The sequence below is a fragment of the Pongo abelii genome, chromosome 1, assembly GCF_028885655.2.
Source record: "Pongo abelii isolate AG06213 chromosome 1, NHGRI_mPonAbe1-v2.0_pri, whole genome shotgun sequence".
In the NCBI taxonomy this organism is placed as follows: domain Eukaryota; kingdom Metazoa; phylum Chordata; class Mammalia; order Primates; family Hominidae; genus Pongo; species Pongo abelii.
Window position 1 is genome coordinate 18,458,450 of NC_071985.2, and position 16,390 is coordinate 18,474,839.

At 48.0% G+C, this 16,390-nt stretch overlaps 1 protein-coding gene across 1 annotated transcript in view; it reads left to right on the forward strand.

The window, feature by feature from the left end:
• C1H1orf198 (chromosome 1 C1orf198 homolog) overlaps nt 1-15,143 on the forward strand; it is a 29,862-nt gene extending 14,719 nt beyond the window's left edge. The window contains exons 3-4 of the mRNA XM_002809315.6: nt 9,668-10,210; nt 12,365-15,143. Coding sequence (XP_002809361.1) covers nt 9,668-10,210; nt 12,365-12,421 — 600 coding nt within the window. The 3' untranslated portion in view covers nt 12,422-15,143. The remainder of the gene's footprint in view (nt 1-9,667; nt 10,211-12,364) is intronic.
• The last annotated feature ends 1,247 nt before the right edge of the window (nt 15,144-16,390 follow it).

Below are 16,390 nucleotides of genomic sequence, written 5' to 3' on the forward strand. Positions count from 1 at the left end.
ACTTGAATCACACTTGTGCTGAGAGGCTCATTGTCCACAGATGGCAGCATATCTGGTCCCTTAGGAACCAGTGTAAATTGAGGAAGCTTGCTAAAATCTGGTTAACATGTGTCACTCATCATAACTTGCATCCTTTTAGTAAAGTGTAGTCTTCATAGCTCAGAGTTTGCAGTTTCATTTCATGTTCCTGTTAGATGAGAGTTTCAGTTTGTTTTACAAACTGTTGGGCTCACTCTGTGTCCTCACCTTCCTGTTTGATCTCTCGAGGTCAGACTTACTATAGTTTGCTATTAGAAACGTCTAGGGGCAAAATAGAGGGTATCTTGGAGAGCAAGGGAGCTGTCCCTTCCTCCTTCTTCACTAGGCATTGCCGAGTTTTAAAAAACCCATCACTCATTCCTCCTTAGTCTTAACCCTGGAGTGCCCGGCCACCCTGCTTGAAGAGATTTGCCAAACTCTTCTTAGGACTTAAAGGCTTATAAGATCCTCATTGGAAAGCCACAAACAGGAGGTGGCTTTAGTGAAGGTAGGACCCCCCCAATCCCCAATTGCAGGACTGGAGGGAGACTTGGACCCCATTTCTTGTTACCTCTCAATTGATGTCTTCCTCACTCTATCAGTTCTCTATAGATGCATAACAAACTTAGTGGCTTGAAGCAGCATTTTATGTGCTCATGATTGTGTGGGTCAATGGTCAGAGCAGGGCTCAGCTGGACTGTTCTTCCATTGGCCTTGCCTGGGATCACTCATGTGTCATCTGATCGCCTGATGGGAGCTGGGTGCTCTGAGAACCTTGCTCATGTGTCTGGTTGGTGCTGGCTGTTAGCTGGGCCCCATGTCTCCAGCAAAGCCAGCCTGGACTTCTTCACACAGAGATGGAGAGATCCGTGTGTGGGAATGGAAGCCTACGAGGACTCTTTTGAAGCTTAGGCTGGGCAATTGCATAGTATCACTTCTGCTGTGTTCTGCTGGTCAAATCAAGGCACAAGCCAGGCCAGATTCAATGTGTGAGGAAAGAGATTGCGCCTCTTGATAGAAGAGCTGCAGAGAGTTTGCACCCATTTTAAATCTAAGATTGTATGATGTCATTCATTCCATGGTTAACCTTGGCCATTTCTTTCCATTTTTAATTAATCACTCATTGATTTTTTTAAGTTTTATTTTTAATTGTGGCAAAATACACACAACATAAGATTTTCCATCTTAATCATGTTTAAGTGTATAATCTGGTGGCATTCAGTACATTCACATTTTTGTGCAAACATCACCATCATCCATCTCGAGAACTCTTTTTAAAAATTATTATTTTTTAATTGACAAATGAAAAATTATGTATATTTATGATGTACTACAAGATGTTTTGATACGTGCGTACATTGTGGAATGATTAAGTCAAGCTAATCCACACCTCCAGAACTCATCTTGCAAGACTGGAACTCTGTTCCCATTAAAGAATGACTGCCCCCTACTCTCGCTAGCCCGCGGCAGCCACCATCTATTTTCTGTCTCTGAAATCATTCATTGATTTTTTTTTTCCAGTAGACATTTATTGTATACCCCGTTTATGTCAGACATAATGCTGCAGGCCCAGAGTTGAGCATATGCCACTTATGTGCTCGAACAATAGCTCAGTGAGTGGAGAGCTGTGTTTGGTGGCAAATCTCACTTAGCACAAAAGCTATAGCCACCAAGTCACTCCAGTCATTTTCTCCATATGTTTAACTCATATTTGTACACATGTTGGGTAGATGTAACCTCATGCCCTTCTTCGGCTATTCAGTTCAACAGACATTTAGTGGATGCCAGCAGAGTGCCCAGCTCTGACTTCTCCATCCCCTGACAAATCTACCTACACAAGGGTAAGCCTGACCCAAGATCATGGCCATGGGCAGAGTTAAGAATCGCAGGGATTTTTGGTTTCTCACCCAACTGCTGCACCTCTGTATGGGTTCCTTTCTCTTGGCCAGCCCATGACCATTCCACCTCCACAGAATGAGCTGCGGTTGTGCTTGGGACCTGTGGTCACTGCCCCCATGCAACGTGGCTTTGATCAGGAGAGCTCGCTGCAGCCTTGCGGTAGCAGCTGTGCGCCCGCCTGGTTTTCCAGCCTGTCCACCCTGCCTCGGTTGCCTCCTTTGAGGCTGATCCTGGCTGTGGTGCCTCTGTTGCCCAGACTTCTTCCATCACGGAAGGGAGGCCTGCTGGTCCCAGAAGGAGTGGGGGTGGTCGTGATTGTCATCTTTTCCACTCATCTATCAGCTTGGCAGGCATGCCAGGGGAAAGGGGGCCAGTGGGGACCTAATGTTGCATTCCTGTCTCATGCTACTGCTGTTTCGAGAGGAAAAAACTCAGCACTTAGAAGGCTCCAGACGGGAGGAGGCAGGGAGTGGAGAGAGGATTCTTTACATTCCCCAGGCGGTGTGGGCTGGAGAATTCAGAGGAGAAAATGCCTTTGGGGCAGGTCAGGCCCTGCTTCAAAGTTGGCTGGGCTCTTGGGACCCCATCCCCAGCCTCGGTTGGCTGGGCTCTTGGTTGGCTGGGCGTTGTGACCCTGTCCCCAGCCTTGCCCCTCCCCCAAGCTGTCTGGCTGCTTCTCCTTTCTGGCCACCCCCTTCCTTCACCTGATGTCCAGCTGCCATTAGGGCAGTAAGTAGGTTGGGCTGGGGACCGGTTCCTTGATTTCATGGGTATCAAAAGATCTCGGGGGGCTAATATAGATCATTCCCAGAGTAGGGAAGCCTTCCAGACGCCTCCTTGGGAAGACACATAAGCATTTATGAGCACAGGCCCTTCCTCCATGCTGTGTCCATGATAGGGATGTGTGTGCACTCTGAATTCTTTCACCCTTGGGAGGCTGGTGTCCCTGTTCACGCTGTGGTTCAGGACACCGGGATGCAGGGGGTCAGGTGCCTGGCAGGTCGAGTGGGCGGAGAGCAATTGGAGCTCAGGCCTGTCTGTGACTTGCGGGGCTTTGCTGCCCATGGTGGGACAGAAGGGCTGTTCCAGCAGGATGTTCCTGGACATAGAGGATTCGTTGGCTCTGCTCGATGGTTCCTCCTCACTACCAGTCACGGGGCTTCTGAGAGGCAGGACACCGTGGGGCTGCATCCACCCACCCATAGCTTGGTCTCTGCGCTCCTCACCGAGACCCCCGTCTCTGCCCAGCAGTCCCCTCCCTCCCTCCTGCCCCTCCTGTGGGCTGTGCCTCACCCCTTCCTGAGACAACAGCAGACCCCTGTGTGGCCCTGCTCTCGGCCTTTCCCTGCTCTCCATGTGTGTGGGACGATGCGTCACTCGCTCAGCCCTGCCCTCAGCCCTGCCCTCAGCCCTGCACTGCCATCCCACAGGCTCTGTTCTTACCCACCTCAGGGACCATGTTCTCTTGGACCTCAGTGTTTTGCTCTGTCCCCTGACCCCCATCCACCTGAGAAGGCCCCACCTGCCCTCCAGACTCAGCACAAATCCTCTTTTTACAGTTGTCCCAATCAGGAATCTCACCACGTGCCGGGTCTGTGCTGAGCACCCTCCCTGCATTGCAGAGTGTAATCCTCACAGCAGCCCACCTTACAGGTGAGGAAACCATGGCATAAAGTGAGGATGTGAACCAGGCAGTCCTAAGCCCAGGGCTGGGCTCTTAACCCCTATGCAGCTTCCAGAGTTACCCTCTTCCCTGTTACCGTTAGGAAGCACTGTGACAGAGGAAAAATGGGGATTGTGCTGATGAATTCCTTGTTGGTGCGTCTTTGTCCCTGTGAGATGATGAGCCTAGAATGGCAGACACAATTATTTGTCCCTTAACCTTGACAACCCTGGGGCCTGGTGCACTTGTGCACCCATTTCCTGTTGGGCCTCAGCTGAGTTCTCCCTGGCTGGTGTTTTTTGCCTAGAGGCTGACGGGGTGGGTGTTTGTTTGCTTACATCCATGGCCCGTCTCTTTGGGCCCCTGGGTTTGTCCCTGTCAGCTGCCACTTCTACTAAATTTGTGATTCTAAAGGTTTTTAGTGTCCTCCCGCTCATCTTCCTCCTCTTCCCTCTTTGGAGGGGAGGTGGGAAGAATAGATGTTAAGTGGTTGGTGAATGTATTAGGATTTGCTCCAGTAAATGATGATCTTTTCTGACAAGGCTTCTGTAGCCTTTGTCTCAACAATTTAGATCTGTCCGAGGCTGCCAAGCCAAACAGTTAGTTTTGGCAGCCTGCACTCGTCTTTTACTGAAATATTACACATTCCTCTTCAGTGAGTGGGACGTTAAAAATAGACACTGGGCTCAGTTGTGGTCCTTCTGTTTTTAGAACAGACGTGGCCAACTGAGACCCAGTTCCCCGCATGGGGTGACTGACGCCCAGCCCTGGCCTGGCTGGAGGGAGTCCTCCCAGCAGAGCCTCCGTGGGCACTTGGGACATTGAGGCTGGGCTGTCAGAGTTGCCGTCAGGAGGGACGGCTTCCTTGTGGACTCTCCTATCTCTGCTGTCTCAAAGACTATAGAAGACCGCTAAGTTGAATCCCCAAACCCCAGCTTTCTGTCTGTGGCCAGCGCCCATGAGTTGGCGTCCCGTGGCCCATGGGTTCCTCCTCTTCATGAGCCTCATCCTCCCGCCAGCCCTGGCTCCCTGTTGCTCAGTGCCATGGGAGAGGGCTGACATGACCTCCTTTCTCAAGAGCCCAGCTCTTTTTCCACACCTGTAGAAAATGGACTTTTGTTCTAGGCAAGTCTAGGATGTGCCCTGGACTGGAAGAGACGGGGAGTGGCCAACAGTGTGCAGTCACCGAAGCAAAAAGCAGTAAAACTTACTTTGAAATGGCAAAAGGGGCTCTGCCTTCCTATGGCCTGCATGTCGGTGTGTCTTTGAAAATGGACTTGGAGCCACTTTTCGCTCTGTCCTGGTGCTGCGTGCACAGACACCAGTACCGGTCCCCCCTGGGTAGAATGAGGTCCCTGGGAGGGATGGGCTGCAGTTCCTGAGAGATAGGCTTGATCTCCCCTGGACCCCCACCTGGCCCTGCTAGAGTCTGTTTTTATTATAGTTCCTGGAGTTTTTGGAGCTGAGCAGAGTCAGATTTAGACAAGAAAAAAGATTCTTCCCCTACCCCAAAAGGTTTGTGTTTAGAAATTCTAGATGACAAATCCTTTTCCTTTGGGGAAAGCAGTGGGGAAGAGGCCTCGCACCCAGCAGGGTGATGGACGAAGGCAGGTTTTTTTTTGGTATATAATATTTTGAAATATTGATGGGGTACATGTGATATTTTGTGAAATCATAGACTGTATGTTCGAGTTAGGGTATTTGGGGTGTCCATCACTTCAAGTATTTATCATTTCTATGTGTTGGGGATCTATGTGTTGGGGACATTTTACATCCTCTCTTATAGCTATTTCAAAATACACAACACACTTAACTGTAGTCACCCCGCTCTGCTGTTAAACACTACAGCAAACACTTACTCCTTCTATCTCATTAACCAACCTCTCTTCATCCCCTTCCTACCCACACACCCTTCCCAGCCTGCAGTATCTATTTCTTCTACTCCCTGCCTTCATGAGATCATCAGGGCTGTTTTGTTAAAGGAGATTGTAGTTATACGTTATTTGCAAAATTTTGAACAGCATACACATACATAGGGAAAGACTTAGAACTTTTTTCTTCGTTAAGTTCTTGTCTTCCGCATAGTCACCTCCAGACCCCCTGAACTAGGTAGCTGCTTCTGCCAGCAAAGCCCTCTCCTCTAGCCAGATGACACCCTCCTCTGAAGAGCTGTTGCCAGGTCTCCAGGTCTCCTGTTACCCAAGCAGGGCTGGGAGCGACCTCTGTCATTCTGTTTGAGGAGGTCACACCCAGCTAAGTGCTGCCCGGTTCCCTTCCGCGGCGCCCCTGAAGCAGCCCAGGAACCACTGTGACGGGCGTTTCCCCCCAGCATCCCTGGCTCTGCCCACTGCTGCCCTCCACGTACACAGGAAGTTCTGTCTCACCTTCTAGAGGCTTCTTAGCAAAGACACCCATGGGAGAAATTGCTGATCCTAAAAAAGCCTGGGGTTTGACGAAGTGCTCAGTTTTAAGTGCCTTCCTTACACTACAATTTCCAGATCAAAGTCAACTCTGTCCCCTGAGTTGGGCCCCACTTCCGAGCCATTTTTAGTGATTTGCCTATTTCAAGAAACTATCATCTCTATCCCACAGTCTTTCTGTATTCTATTGTGGAATTTGGAAATATGCAGAGTATTCAGAATGCATCACTCAGAAACAGTCCTTTAAAATCAAATTAGATCACATACATACATAAAGAAATCCCACTGTATCCACTGCTCCCGGCGGCTTCCTTTGATGTCATACCTGGTGGCCACCTGTTGTTTTGCAATGCAGGGATGCCCAGCCATGGATTCAGGCTTAGAATCTCTCGATCCAGGTTGAAATCCCAGCTGCACAATCTCCTAATGGGCTGGTGACCTAGGACAATTTAATTCATCACTCCGATTCTCCATTTTCTCATTTGTAGAATGAAAATAATAATAATTTAGAAACAACAGTCCTGATACATCAGGCACACTGAGTAATCTACATTGCCTTTAACCAGAGAACCAATGCTTTGATGGCTGTTTCTTGGTTTTTTTTTTTTTTTTTTTGAGACAGAGTCTCATTCTGTTGCCCAGGCTGGAGTGCAGTGGCGCGATCTTGGCTCACTGCAACCTCTGCCTCCTGAGTTCAAGCGATTCTCCTGCCTCAGCCTCCTGAGTGGCTGGGATTACAGGTGTGCGTCACCATGCCCAGCTGATTTTTATATTTTTAGTAGAGACAGGGTTTCACCACGTTGGTCAGACTGGTCTCAAACTTCTGACCTCGTGATCTGCCCGCCTCGGCCTCCCAAAGTGCTGGAATTACAGGCGTGAGCCACTGCGCCCAGCCCATGGGTTTTATTTCCTATAACACTGAGCTTCAGGGCAGCCTAGGCTTGCGTTTTAAACTTGAATTCTTCATGGCCTCGTGATCTCATCTCCCAAGCCTGGAGGGAAGACATCTGACCGTCAGAAGCTGGACTTTTGGAAATCTCAGACTCAGAGAGCGTGTGCCGCTTTCTATGTACAGGACCTGCAGTTCACACAGGAAAAGCAGTATTTCCATCCTTGCCCTGACAAATATGCACCTGCCCATTGGCGAGAATCCTGGGAGAGTGCTGCTGTCTGCAGAAACTTAAAGAACTGAACAGACCATTGATTATGTGAAAGACTGTGCATGAAAGGCATGAAGAACCATGTTTTGTATCTGAAGTTAGCACAGGCAGTTTTAAATTATTATACTCAGTGACTAAAAATGCTACTCTGATGTACATCTGGTGGCATTAGAAATTGGGGCAGCCGCTAGAAAGCAGATTTGATAGTATGCATCCAAAACCATAAAAAGGAAAGGTTTAAATTGTTTGTATTTTGATATTTCACTTCTAGAAATCTGTCTAAAGAAATTAACCCAAAATGGGGAAGAGATTGTATGCATGAAGATGTTTATGGCAACCTTAATTATAACAACAAGGCTTAGAAATAGCAAATTGTCTGATAATAAGAAAATGGTTAAGTAGGTGGCGTGACAGCTACTGAAATATTTTTACAACCATTAAAAAGAATGGTTATAATGACCATACAGCAACATGGATGATGCTTATGATTAAGTGAAAAAGCAGTACCCCAAATCACATGCCCAACAGAACTACAGCCTTATAAAACACATATATGAAAATGGTTACATAGAAATAACAAAAAGCAGTAGTGATTATGGGAGGAGGGAAGGGTTGTGACTGATTCTTTTTCTTTTTTCTATTTCCCAAACTTTCTGTCATGTAGTTTTATTACTTTTATTTATTTATTTGTTTTTAATGTATATTTTCTTTTTTCTTTCCTTTTCTTTTTTTTTTTTTTTTGAGATGGAGTTTCATTCTTGTTGCCCAGGCTGGAGTGCAATGACGTGATCTTGGCTCACCGCAACCTCCACTTCCCAGATTCAAGCGATTCTCCTGCCTCAGCCTTCCTGAGTAGATGGGATTACAGGCTCCTGCCACCACGCCTGGCTAATTTTGTATTTTTATTAGAGAGGGGGTTTCTCCATGTTGGTCAGGCTGGTCTGAAACTCCTGACCTCAGATGATCTGCCCACCTCGGCCTCCCAAAGTGCTGGGATTACAGGCGTGAGCCACCGTGCCTGGCCTATTTTTAGTATATTTTTTGAGACAGGGTCTTGCTCTGTTGCCCAGGCTGGAATGCAGTGATGCAATCATGACTCACTGCAGCCTTGACCTCCCAGGCTCAAGCAATCCTCCCACCTCAGCATACTGAGTAGCTGGGGACCACAGGCGTGTGTCATCGTGCCTGGCCATTTTTTTTTTTTTTAATTTTTAGTAGAGAAGGGGTCTCACTTGTTGCCCAGGCTGGTCTCAAACTGGGCTCAAACGATTTTCTATCCTTAGCCTCCCAAAGTGCTAGGATTACAGGCGCGAGCCACCACATCTGGCATATTAATTTATTTTAGAAAGAGGCAGGGAAGTATGAGGGAGTAGAAATGGTGAGGGAAGAGAGAATTGATTTTAGAAATGATTGAGATTACAAATTGCTTGTTCTGCAGAGCTTGGAAGACAACATTCTACTCCAAAGAGGAGGTTTAGGTTGCCATGTAATGATTTTGTTGGTCAAAACAGCTCAGCAGTGTCATTTTTAGAGATCACTGTAGTTAGCAGCATCCAGATCAAGGAAAGCATTTTGTGGGTGCTCAGATGTGGGGCATAGGGTGTGATGGGTGCCAGGCCCTGCCCTGTCCTCTGGGTGTTTGTGATCTGAGGCTGGGTTCTGACCCTGGCTGCGAAGTGGCCTTTTGTTGCAGTGTGCACCTTTCCTCATTATCCTCCCAGTGAGGGTTGTCACCTGCCAGAAAGGTGCTAGAACCACACTGAAGGAGACAGGCGGGTGCCCTGTTTACCAAGCAGAGAGCCCTTACTCATCGGTAATACTCAGATAGCTTGAGCTGCATGTAGCATAGTGCATGAGGGAGTGTATTAGTGTGTTCTTGTGTTGCTTTAAAGAAATACCTGAGACTGGGTAATTTATAAAGAGAGGAGGTTTAATTGGCTCACGGTTCTGCGGGCTGCACAGGAAACATGGCATCGGCATCTGCTTGGCTTCTGGGGAGGCCTCGGGGCTGTGGCTCATGGTGGCAGGTGGAGGAGAGCAGGTATCTCACATGGCAGAGCAGGAACAAGAGGGAGAGAGTCAGGGGGAGGTGCCCCACCCTTTTAAATGACCAGATCTCATGGGAACTCACTATCATGAAGACAGCACCAAGCCATGAAGTCAGTATCATGAACACAACATCCGCCCCCATGGTCCAGACACCTCCTACCAGGCCTCACCTCCAGCCCTGGGGATTACAGTTCAACAGAAGATTTGGGAGGGGACCACCACCCACAGTCTCTTACCCGGCCTTGGCATTTAAGCTTCTGATGCATTTCAGGTGTGCAATGGGAGTCCTGACCATACCCACCACTCAGGACAGACAGTTCCAGCACATGGGCAACAGCTCGTGTGTGGCTGGTGTGCGTCCTTATGCTGAGGAGGGGGGTGCGTGAGCTGGCACACCTGTGATGGTCGATTCTCAGGATTACTTTCTTTTTTCTGTCCTTTCTCACGTCCCACCGTAGAGTCAGATGGAGTTCAGTATCTCCGCCCTATCCATCCAGGAGCCGAGCAACGGCACTGCCGCCAGCGAGCCCAGACCACTGTCCAAAGCTTCCCAGGGCTCCCAGGCCCTCAAGTCCTCCCAAGGCAGCAGGTCCTCCAGCCTGGACGCCCTGGGCCCCACCAGGAAAGAGGAGGAAGCGTCCTTCTGGAAGATCAATGCCGAGCGGTCCCGAGGGGAGGGGCCTGAGGCCGAGTTCCAGTCGCTGACCCCTAGCCAGATCAAGTCCATGGAGAAGGGGGAAAAGGTCTTGCCTCCCTGCTACCGGCAGGAACCCGCCCTGAAGGACAGGGAGGCCAAGGTGGAAAGGCCCAGCACCCTCCGTCAGGAGCAGCGTCCTCTTCCCAACGTGAGCACCGAACGTGAGAGACCCCAGCCTGTCCAGGCCTTCAGCAGCTCTCTGCACGAGGCTGCCCCCTCCCAGCTCGAGGGGAAGCTGCCATCTCCTGACGTCAGGCAGGACGATGGGGAAGACACCCTGTTCTCGGAACCCAAGTTTGCACAGGTGAGTGGCCTGCACCAACGCGTCCTCAGATGGGATGGCACCTTATTCCACGGGGACCGAGAGGGTCCCCCACAAAGCAGGCAGGCCACAGGTGCCCATGCTCTTTTTCCTCTCCCCCCTCCTTCCTCCTTCCCCTGCCTCTTCCTCAGAGGATGCCTAGGCTCAGGGTGCTGAGCCACCAACAAATATGCAACAAGACAAGTTTTGCAAGTCCATCTGGGTGCCCTAATTTGTTTACCAGTCAGGGTTCTGCGGCCCACTGCGCTTTCCCGTGTGTGGGGGCTGCCATCAGAAGAGGCCCCTGGAAGGCGCTGCGCCCAGGGCTATCACAGCTCAAGGCTGTGTTGGGCCTTCTTTTTGGGAGCTGTCCATAGACGCCATGGTCTGTTCTTTAGGATTGGTCTGGATTTGGGCCAGGGGAGCCGCCTGTTGGCAAGGCGGGCAGGCACACTTGAGAGGCCACACTGGGTCTCGCCCCTCTGTGGGCCTCGCTGGGCTCCTCGCTGCCTTGCTGAGGAGTGAGCCCAGGATGCAGTTTCCTCCATGTTAGCCTCACCCGGCCTCCTCTGGCCCTTGAGACTCTTTGGTTCTTGTGGGTCACTCTTTTTTTTTTTTAATTTTAATTTTTAAAATTTTTTATTTCCATAGGTTTTGGGGAACAAGTGGTATTTGGTGACATAAATTCTTTAGTGGTGATTTGTGAGATTTTGGTGAACCCATCACCCTAGCAGTGGACACTGAACCCAATTTGTAGTCTTTTATCCCTCACCCACCTCCCACTCTTTCCCCGAGTCCCCAAAGTCCATTGTGTCATTCTTATGCCTTTGCATCCTCATAGCTTAGCTCCCACTTATGAGTGAGAACATATGATGTTTGATTTTCCATTCCTGAGGTACTTCACTTAGAATAATAGTCTCCAATCCCATCCAGGTCGCTGCAAATGCCATTAATTCATTCCTTTTTATGGCTGAGTAGTATTCCATCGTATATATATACCACAGTTTCTTTATCCACTCATTGATTGGTGGGCATTTGGGCTGGTTCCATATACTGCATTTTAAAAGTTTTTTATTATGGTAAAATATACAAACATTTACCATTTTAACCATTTTACAGTATAAATTTGGTGGCATTTGAGTACATTCTCAATGCTATGTAACCATCACTACCATCCATCTCCAGAACTCCTTTCATCCCTCAGAACTAAAGCTCTGGACCCGTTCAACACTAACTTCTCATTCATCCCTCCCCCCAAGCTCCTGGCAACCACCATTCCACTTTCTGTGTCTGTGAATTTGACTCCTCTAGGTACCTCATATAAGTAGCACCATATAGTGTTTACCCTTTTGTGACTGACTTATTTTACTTAGTGTGACGTCTTCAAGGTTCATTCATGTTGTAGCAAGTGTAGAATTGCCTTCTAAGGCTAATATTCCATCGTGTGGTTAGACCACATTTTGTGTATCCACTCATCCATCGACAGACACTTGGGTTGCTTCCACCTTTTGGCTATTGTGGTCTGTTAGGAATAGTGCTGCTGTGAACGTGTATGTACAAATATGTCTTCCAGCTCCTGCTTTCCCTTCTCCTGGGTGCATACCCAGATGTGGAATTGCTGGATCACATGGTGGTTCTATTTCTACTTTTTCGAAGAACCTGCATACTGTTCGCCACAGCAGCTGCGTCATTTTACATTCCCATCAACGTGGGTTCTTGTTTCTCCACTCCCTTGCAACACTTGTTATTTTCTGTGTCTTTGCTAGTGCCATGCGAAGGGGTATGAGGTGGTGTCTCACTGTGGTTTAGACTTGCCTGTCCCTGATCATGAGTGATGTTGAGCCTCATTTCATGTGCTTATTGGCCGTCTGTGTATCTTCTTTGGAGAAATGTCCAATGGTCCCTTGCCCATTTTTAAATTTTTGGTCATTTTGTTGTTGAGTTGAGATCGTCACTGATAACGTTGAATGTCCCCCAGAGTGGGTTTCCAGTGCTTCCACACCTCCCTCGGCACTGAGATAAATTGAGGTCAGGGAACCTCTGAGACAGAAGTAGGTTCTTTTATCTGGGTCGTTTTAAATGAGATGCTGTTTTTAGATTATGCATAACTGAAAAAAAAAGGCTCGTCTTACTTCCATGGTTTTGTCCCTTCTACAGGTCAGCTCAAGTAATGTCGTCTTGAAGACGGGATTTGATTTTCTGGACAATTGGTAAAATGTATTAGAAAAATACAATGAAAAACCCTAAAATGTTTTCCAAAGTGGTGTGGTGGAGGAGGATAAAAAGGGCCACCTTTTCCTGTGTATTTTCCTGGTTTCTTGATACTCTTTTCTTAATCATTTGGAAACTGGTCAATATTGCCAGATTTTTTTCTTTTTAGGTAGAACCAGATATATATGCTATTTTCAGTGATTTGATAACAGAAGTTTTACATTTGGAATTTTTAAGGTCTGTTAATAATTCAGGAGATCTTGTAAATAAAACTTCTGTTCCCAGCTCCACCCAATATTCCCCCTCCTCAAAGGATGTGTTTCAACCATGTCACAAAAATCATATAAGTGATTTCCATCTCCTTCTCCATTGTTCCCCCTCCCCCCTCCACTTTTTACCGTATGGGTTCCTTTTGGTGGGTGATTGAGGGTGATGTTATCAGCCATGACATCAGCATGCTGGCCGTGACCCCGGAGAGATTGGCCCCCAGCGACGTTCTCAGCCAGTGCTCGCAGCTGTCCGGGGCTTCTCTGGCGGAAACCACGTCTCTCACATCATGTGCCAGCCTCCACCCTCACGCCATTTCAAGGGAACAGACTGCGGGTATGTAGCAGTGTAGTCTTTAAGCTGCCCTTAACATATTCAGAGTACGGATTGTTGTTTAAAAAAAGTTGCATGTTTAAAGAGTTTTGTATTAATTTTTCATTATTTTGTATCTAGATTATCAACAATGGGGCTACCACTTTCCTTGGTTTTGTATCCATTTCCTCTTGGAAGTTCTTGTTGCTTATGTGACCTGTTGGTTGTTCCCCGGACTGGGCACCTGCAGGAGTCAGGGCAGTAGGCAGGCGTGGCTGGAGGACAGGGCTCTTCTGCTTAGTTGTGTTAGAGTCTTCCAGCATGGGACTGGTGGGAGCAGTGGGCATTCTTTATCCTAAGGGCTAGCCAGGCTGCGTCATGACGGACCTTCCCCAGCCCTGACCACCACCAGAAGCAGAAGAGTGGAGTTTACGATCAACTCAGCAGTGCCCGTGGAGACCTGCGTGGTGTCAGTATCTCTTGGAGCTGGTCCAGACACCAAGGCTGCCCAGTGGTACAAGGTGGTCCACCTCCCCTAGGGATGCTGCTGCACTCAGAGGCTGCCCTGCCCAATGGCCCCTAAACTGTGTGAGCCTGCAGGAGGCGTCCGAGCAGAGCCTCAAGCCCGGTATGGCGCCATCTCCACGTTGCCATCACTGCATTCTCACCTGAAGCCTTAATCTCTGCGACCCCTGCCAGTGAGCGCTCGGTTTCAATACCAAAGTGTGTCTTCTTCTTCTTTTTTTTTAAATGCCTGTTTCATAGGACCTTCTGAAATGATTTCCAGAATATTTTATCTGGCTCCAAAATAAAGCACATAGCAATCCACCTCAACCCCTCATCACCTCCAGGAAAGTTTCTGCCAAAGCTGTGGCATAGCCAACTTTTGGTTTGGTTCTTGCCAATTGCTTTATGTCCCTAAGCCTCATTTGGATCCTTGGGGTGTAGTTTATCTTTCTGCTTCAGTGATTTACTGTAACTTTTCAAATATTGGTTCTTTCTGTATGATTTAAGTATAGTTGATATATGTGAGGCAAAAAAGGGTTTCAGCGTGGTGGTGAGGGAAAAGGGAGCTTAGAAATCCCAGTTGGCACAGCCTGGGCAAGCGCCAGCTCTCCTCGGGGCTAACGGCACTGTTCACACAGGGATCCTCAGAATCAGCGGCCACCTGCCTCCGCCTTCTGCCTGGAGAGCATGGGGCTGCTGTAGAACCTGTGGTAGCAAATGTATATGTATGAGTTTGTATTCTGTAGCGTTGGTGTAGCACAGAAGAAAGACCTGTGTCCTACACAGTAGGCCAAGGCTATCTGCCTCTTCTATTGGGAGAAATTCTAATTTCTTTCCCACTTTCTCAAAAAGCCCAATATTCCCTCCAAGTTCTTCTTGGTGCTGAGAGCTGTAGGAAGTATTGAAAGCTTCTGCCTCACTTAGTACCGTCTGGGGCCCAGCACCCAGCAATGTTAACTCTAATAATGTTTCTTAATGGTATAGCCTCCTGAGATTAAATGTAAAATCACAAATTAGGAAATCTTGGAGGGAGTCCTCAAGTTGTATTGCTTTGCTGTGCTTTTGGAAGAAGGGACGACCTGGAGGACACAGGCTCATGTGTGGGTCTTCATCCTGCCTGACCGGCAGATCTTCCTCTCCGCCTTGGGCAAAGTCTATGCGAAGATGGTTTCTCAGCTCTCCATTTGCCATGATTTTCCTCGCATGCATCAGGAAGGAGTTTCTCAAACCAGGAGTTTATATTTATTTTTTAGAAAATACACACTTTTCAGGAGAAACCTGAGCATGATTTTGGATTCTCCACCTCCCCCCAGTCTCTGCACCTGGGATTCAGCTCAAGGATTCAGTGTCTTCATTTTTACAAAAGTTCCCCCAAGAAATCAGCAACCAGCCTCTGTTTCATCTGGGAGCCCCTCCCTTGGCCCCCTGGGTTTGGGGGTGCTGCCCCACTGGGAACAGCGGGGGTCTGTCACCCGTCTGAGCCGCACCCCCCTGTGTGGATTTCAGGAAGAGCCTCCCTTTCTTTGCGTCTCCCTTTCTTTAATTAATGTTTTCAAAAGTAATAAATTCTTACTGACGACTTGTAACTTAGTCATATTTTATACTTGTAGCCTTTAATAAAGCCATTTTAAAAATGCTATTTGTGTCTGTGATGGGCCTCTGCTGGTGTCAGGAAGCCTATGGAGTTGATTGCAGTTGAACACAAAAGAGAAAAAGGGGTTTGTGCTAGTGAAAGCTAGCTTAAGCCACTTCCAGAAGCCTGCTTTGCAGTCTTGGCGTGGTCCTCTCTGCAGGTTTGTGGGAGGTGATGGCTGCTAGTAGGAGGGGTGGGCTCTGTCCTGGGGGACACTTGCACAGCCCTCGGGCGAAATGGAAGCATCAGCAAGGCTTTCCAGACAAGCTTATTGTATTGGGTGACTGGCTCTGAAAAGCTGCCTTCCTGAAAGCTTTCATGTTGCATCTAGTTAAAGCTGATTTTTGGTGGGAGGATGGGGAATAGAAATACAAAATAAAATATGGCCAGTCAGTCCTATTCCATTCATTAAAGTGTAGGTGGTAAATTACCAACTATAGATTAAGGAGATGTCAATTTTTCATATCAAATAAGCTTTTAAGACTAAAAATGGTGAAAAATGCTGACTTAGGTTGGCAGACTTCTCCTAACTTATGCACAGTGGGACCTTGCTGCTTTCAGGACTGGAGGTTTCTGGGAGAGTGAGTAATTGCACCTGCCGACTTAGTGGCGTATAGTATTTGTGATGAAGTTTGTGGGTCATCAGTGTTGGATGATTTTATCTACACATTATGAGAGGAAACAACATAGCTCCCAAGCTTCTAGGTTTGGCAGTAACTCAGTATGTGTTATTAACACATCTTTTAAAAAGGTGTTTCTGTGCAAGAGGGAGGAGTCACCAACAGAGAGGCAAAACCTACCTGGGTGTATTCAGCACTTTGCAGCCAGGGAGGGAATATGCTGAATCCGGGGGAACAAGAATGCTAGCTGTTGCGGGGTGGGGCCATTCGTGGCCTTTCCGGGGAGTTTTTTGTTTTTTTGTTTTTTTGTTTTTTTTGCCCGAGGCAGTCTTCTGATAACTTACCAGCTTTCTGGGAACATGGGTACCAAGAGGGAGCTCCCTAGGAGGAAATCAGTGATTCTGAATCACACCTAAACTTGGGTAGAAAACAAGTGGGCAACCCTGGATATAAGATAAACTTTAAAAATTAAGAGCAGGGCATTGGTTTGCTGGGGAGGCATAACAAGATGCCTCAGGCTGGGTGGCTTCAACAGAAGCTTATTTTCTCACAGTTCTGGAGGCTGGAAGTTCCAGATCAAAATGTCAGCAGGGTTGGTTTCTGAGGCCCCTCTTCCTGCTGTGTCCTCACCAA